We start from the raw sequence: 5,662 nt of genomic DNA, 5'->3' as shown, positions 1-5,662 counted from the left end.
CCCCCACTTCCCCTCCTTAGTAGGACTAACCTCTCCCGCCCAAGGACGCACGCTGCTCCCATCTCCCGCATCGCGGAACACTGGCGCCCCAAGCCCCGCGCCGTCACGCACAGGCTTTTAGGGCCTCCTCTTTAACCGGATTCCCGCCCCCCTGGTCCCCACCGGGAGCTGCCACTCAGAAGGGTTCTTGGATGGCCTCTCCCAGATCCGCAACCTCCGCCCCGCCCTGGCCTCGCCCCCGATGCTGCCTCCATCTCAGTCCCGCCCCAGAGACCCGCCCGCCCCGCCCCGCCGCCCGTCGCCCGCGCACAGCAGAAGGCCTCCTGGAACTTCTTGGCCAGCTTCTCGATGACGTTGTAGCTCTCCACGTAGTCCACGTGTTCCTCCTGCGGCTCGCTGGCGATCTGGCGCAGCGTGGCCTTGTCCACGCGGCCCACGCCAATGGCGAAAAGCTCGACGCCGCTGGCCCGGGCTCGCGCAGACACATCCCGCACGCTGTCCTGGGGCCTCCCGTCCGTCACCACGATGACCACCTGTGACACGCGGGACGCTGTGAGGCGCGAGGCCGGGCTGGGCGCTTGGCCCTGCAGCACAGCCCGGGCCGGGCCGCTGGCGGGAGAGGAGACCGAGCCTAGCTGGTTGCAGGCGGATCCACTGCCCCGCCAGGGTTCTGCCCGGGAAGAGAACGAAGCTAGAGGACAAGACAGGTGTCCTCTACGGAAAGACCAGGCTGAGGTTTCTCTCTCCCGTCCCACTGGGCTGTCTGATGTCTCCTGCATCCGGCAGGCAGAGGTCGGGACCAGGTCTCCCCACCCCCACCCCCTCCGCCCAGACTGGGGCCTCTGGGGGGTGACGGAAGGGGAGGGGGGCGCCAAGTGTGCCCAACACCATGCCGTTCTGCCTTTTGGCCACCAGAGGGCGGCAGAGGGAGGGCCCGTCCCACCTAGATGCCATCAGAGGAAAGGAGACCACCTTTCCTCCCTCCCTTCTCAGGTGCTAGGTGAAATGGAGACATGTCTCAGTCGTGCACTGCGTGCCAGAGAGTGGGGTACAGAAGGGGGTGAGGAAGAATGCTTGCCTGGGCTAGGGCCCTGGGCAGGTAAATGGCAAGTCTTCCGTCCAACAGGACAGCGATGGGGAGGTTCGGGAGCCTGTGCAGGACCAGTCGGGGAGAGGACACCTGACTGGACTCTCAGGCCCTGGGCTGAGTCCTGGGAAAAAAATCACACCATTTCCAAGGTCTGTGGAACACCCAGCACTCCGCCCCGAGCCCTCGCTGACTGTGCGACGTGTGTGTCTGAGCCCCTGCCCTCGAAGGCGTATTAAATAAACCATTAGCTGACATGTAACAGGGCTCATTAGGTACCAAGCCTGTTCTGAGCACTTTGTGCTTATGAACTCGTTTAGTCTTCCTAGGAGCCCTTTGAGGAGGCGTTATGTGACTCCCATTTTACAGGTGAGGAAACTGAGGCACGTGAGATGAAGTGGCTAGTGTGGTGGAGGCTAGTGTGGTGCTAGTGTGGTGGAGCAGGGACTTGAACCCAGACAGGCTGGTGGTGATGCCCATGCCCTTGACCATCACGTGAACATCTGGACTGCCTCACTCTGCCTTCAGGAGCCCAGACTGCCGGGGAAGCCAAGGTCAACTAAACGGAAATAATCAAATACATCCCTGGGGTCCGAAGGGTGGGGAAGATGGGTTCAGCTCTGCCACTTCTCTTGGTTGGGCCTGCTCCCCACCTGTAAATGGCCACCTCGCAGGGGTGCTGGGAGAAGTCCAGTGTACGCAGGCAAAGCTCTCAGCACCCAGTGGGAGCCTGCAAACTGGGGGACCCCAGCAGGGCGGGGGAAGGGGGCGTGTACCTTGCTGATGTCCGGGGACTTGGCGCGACCGCCCTCAGCATCACTCAAGGCCTTGGTGATGGCGAACTGGATGGCCAGGCCAGTCATGGTGCCTGTGGACAGCGGCCGGATGCGGCGCACGGCCTGAAGCAGTGCGGCCTTGGACAGGTGGGCCCGCAGCGGGAACTCCTGCTTCACGGAGCTGGCGTAGTTGACCACGCCCACTCGGGTGGCATTGGGCCCCACATTTAGCGACTCGATGACCTGGGACAGGAACACCTTCACCTTCTCAAACTCCACGGGCCTTACGCTGCGCGAGCTATCGACAACAAACACCAGGTCCGTGGGCCGGGTCCGGCAGAGGTGCCCTGGGAGGAGGAGGAGGGAGGTGGCAAAGAGCAAGGGGCAGAGATCAGAAGGCTGGATGAGACACTCAGGCAACGGGGCGGAGCATCAGGGGCTACTTAGACCCTGACCGGAGGCCTCGGGCAGCCTAGCCTGCCCTGGAGCCAGGCTGTCTTGAGCCTTGACCAGCATGTGGACACTCGGCCTCACAGCTCAGCTCCCGGGAAAGAGGCTCAGATTCTGGCCTTGGGTGACTCACTTCACCTCTCTGAGCCTCAGTTTCCTCATCTGTACAATGGGCTGATAAGCCCTTCCTTCCAGGATCCTTTGAGGATGAGCAAAAGTGCACATCGGGTGCCAGCCCAGGACTGGGCCTGCAGTGGGTGTTCAGGGAGCAGCAAAGGCAGGCTGCCCTTTAAAACCTGCTGCTCAGGTTTGTGCCCAGAGAGGCTCCATAAACAAGGAGCAGCTGTTTCTCCGAGCTGGGCCGCAGGGCGCCGAGGGTGGGCCCTCCGGGGTGGACGCGGCCCTGAGGCCCAACGCAGCGCCTGTCAACATGGGCTCTTTCATCTGAACATCAGAGCAAATCACCAAGTGGACCCAGTTTCCCTCCCTGGCACGGCCTGCTGGCTGGTGTCCAAGGGCAGGGGAAGGGACAGAAATGTCTAGTAGCCGCCTTGGCGGCCTGACCAGGTGGGCCCCCAGGGCACACCCCCAAGGAGAGATGTCTGTCCAGACTCCCTGGGAGGCAGCTCTGGGAGCTTCTGTTTCCTCTGCCGTGGGGAGAATGGCTACCGCTTGATGAGGTCACTGGCCTGGGCCTGCAGCCAGCGGGGCTCAGGGCAAAGGCTGTTCCCTCTCCACCCACAGGGAGTCCAGACTGAGCCCAGCTTCTCCCAAATACGGGAATGGGATCGTGCTCTCGGCGGCCCCAGCTCCCAGCTCCCAGCCCCAGTCCCCTACCCAGGCTTCAGAGTTCCCCCAGGGGCCTTAGAAATGACCTTGCAGCCACTCCCTGGTCCCCTCTAGCTAATGGCACAATGGGTAAACTGAGGCAGGGAGGGAGAGGGAAATGGCCACAACATAGAACAATGGATCAAGACCCAGAAGGCTCTGGGGCTCTCTCACTGGGTGGTCTTAGGTCCTCCCCGGTGCAGCCTCAGTTTCCCCATCTGTAACAGAAGAGTTGGGTATTCCAGGATTCAGGGGCCACGGCTGAAACTCTGGAAAAGGTACAGCATGCATGGAGCCCAATCCAGGATGCACTGAAAGGGCTGGTGACCAGAAATGGAGCCCCCCGACCCCCAGAGGTACACGCCTCACAGTGCCATGCGCTCAGCTCTGGGCTCGGTGTGGCCCAGGCATCAGCGGCTGTTCAGTAGCTTCTGCCCTCAGCGACCCAAGAGACAGCAGTCTCTGCAGCATGAATGGGCCCTGAGGGCAGCCCGGGGCCTGAGAAACCCCAGGAAACACTAAGGCTCCAGGGAGAAGCCCACTCATGGCCCCGACAGGACAGACTGAGGGTCACTCCAGCCCTGGCCCTTGTGCGAGTCACCATCTCTGCTCCTGCGCTGGCCACCCTGCCTCCCCGCCCTCTCCTCTCTTGGATCCATTTGCTCTCTGCCCATCCCAGTGCCCGGTCCCCAGGCTGTTGGTCAGCGGCCAGTCGTCCAATGTCCCCCACCTCACATAGGCCCCCTCACCTCTGGGTTGGGGGGCGAGGCCATGTGTGCGTGGGGCCAGGTGCAGCAGCAGCAGAAGGCAGGGCAGGAGGACGGCACCAGGGATGACCCTCATGGTCCTGGCAGCGCGGGCAGCAGCCAGCACAGCTGTGGAGGCCAGGAGGCTCCGGGTCTTATCAACCTTGCCGCCCAGCCTCCCAGCCAGGAGGCCCTGCCCTGCCCCTTGCCTCCTGGGGGGGTGGGGCCCGGCTAGGCTAAAAGGGGCTGTGTGTGGTGTGTTTCCCTCCCTCCAGAGAGGGCAGGGAGGAAGCCGGGAAAGGGCTGGAGAGGCCCCCGTAACCACAAGGCCTCCTTTGCCTCCAGAAGCAACCAGAGCTGCAGCTGCAGCTCAGGAAATCTCAGGTGGGTGGAGGGCGCTCCTCCAGCGGCTGGAGCCTGCTCGGACCTGCGGCTGCGATTCCAAGGCCGGGGAGACCTGAGTCCTTGGCCTCACACCCCAGCCCTGCCCTGCGGCCTATCCCACACCCCGATTCTTCTCTCACCTGCAATTTCAACCCCAATTTTCTCATTAAACACACCCCCCTTCTCCGGCCTCGGCTACCCCCTGCCTCTCCACGTGAGGCCTGCTCTCCAACTGCACCTGGGTTCTCCGAGCTCTCGTCCAAGGCTTTGCACTTGCAGGGCAATCTGCCCAGACGGTCCTTCCTCCCACCCACCCTGCCAAACAGACTCTTCCAAGATCATAATTGGAGTCACGTGTACATCAGTCCTTGGTAGGTGCCAGGCGGCAGAGAAGGTGGCCAAGGGCACAGACTTGGAGGCAGATGCGCTGGGTTTGCGATAAACTACCTGTGTGACCCTGGGCAAGTTGCTTCACCTCTCTGTGACTCCGATTCCTCGTCTGGAAATGGGATGCGAACGGTGCCTACCTCCTAGAGTTGATTAGAGGAGCAGAGTTATACGGACGATCTCATTTCATTCTCCTGACAATCCTGTGAGGCAGCTACTATTATTACCCTCATTTCCCAGGTGAGGAACTGAAGAACAGAGAGGTGGAGCAACTTGTCTAAAGTCACACAGCTGAGAAGTATCACTGCCGGGAAGTGCCTGGCCAGTGTTCTCAGCTGCCTGCTTTCTCAGGTGTAGTGTGGGCCTTCTCCATGCCCACCTCCTCCCCGCTCCCCTGCGTTCGGCCCCCTCCCCGGGCTTCTGTGCATTATCTCTCATCCATGAGTAGGTAAGAGTCTAGTCGATTCATTTCTACATCCAGGCCCAGCCCAGGGTCTGCATGGAGGAGGCAAAAATAAAGGTTTGTAAACAAAGGAACATAACCCTGGCCGGTGTGGCTCGGTCGGTTGGTCGTCCCATGCCCTGAGAGGTCGCCAGTTGATTCTCAGTCAGAACACATGCCTGGGTTGCAGGTTCAATCCCTAGTTGGGATGCATGCAGGAAGCAGCCAATCAATGTTTCATTCTCACATCAATGATTCTCTCTCTCTCTCTCCCTCTCCCTTTCTCTCTCTCTAAAAATCAATAAAGCCCTGACTGGTTTGGCTCAGTGGATAGAGCGTTGGCCTGTGGACCGAAGGGTCCCAGGTTCTATTCCGGTCAAGGGCATGTACCTTGGTTGCAGCCACATCCCCAGTAGGGGGCGTGCAGGAGGCAGCTGATCGATGTTTCTCTCTCATCGATGTTTCTAACTCTCTATCCCTCTCCCTTCCTCTCTGTAAAAAACCAATAAAATATATTTTAAAAAATAAAAATAAAAATCAATAAAAAATTTTAAAAATAAAG

At 60.3% G+C, this 5,662-nt stretch overlaps 1 protein-coding gene across 1 annotated transcript in view; it reads right to left on the bottom strand.

Moving 5' to 3' along the window:
• MATN1 (matrilin 1, cartilage matrix protein) overlaps positions 1 to 3,984 on the bottom strand; it is an 8,227-nt gene extending 4,243 nt beyond the window's left edge. Inside the window, 3 exon segments of the mRNA XM_023744245.1 lie at positions 311 to 533; positions 1,864 to 2,210; positions 3,891 to 3,984. Coding sequence (XP_023600013.1) covers positions 311 to 533; positions 1,864 to 2,210; positions 3,891 to 3,984 — 664 coding nt within the window.
• Positions 3,985 to 5,662: the final 1,678 nt, after the last annotated feature.

This window comes from Myotis lucifugus, unplaced genomic scaffold (genome assembly GCF_000147115.1).
Source record: "Myotis lucifugus unplaced genomic scaffold, Myoluc2.0 scaffold_438, whole genome shotgun sequence".
NCBI classification, from domain to species: domain Eukaryota; kingdom Metazoa; phylum Chordata; class Mammalia; order Chiroptera; family Vespertilionidae; genus Myotis; species Myotis lucifugus.
This window is presented reverse-complemented; position numbering and strand designations above follow the sequence as displayed.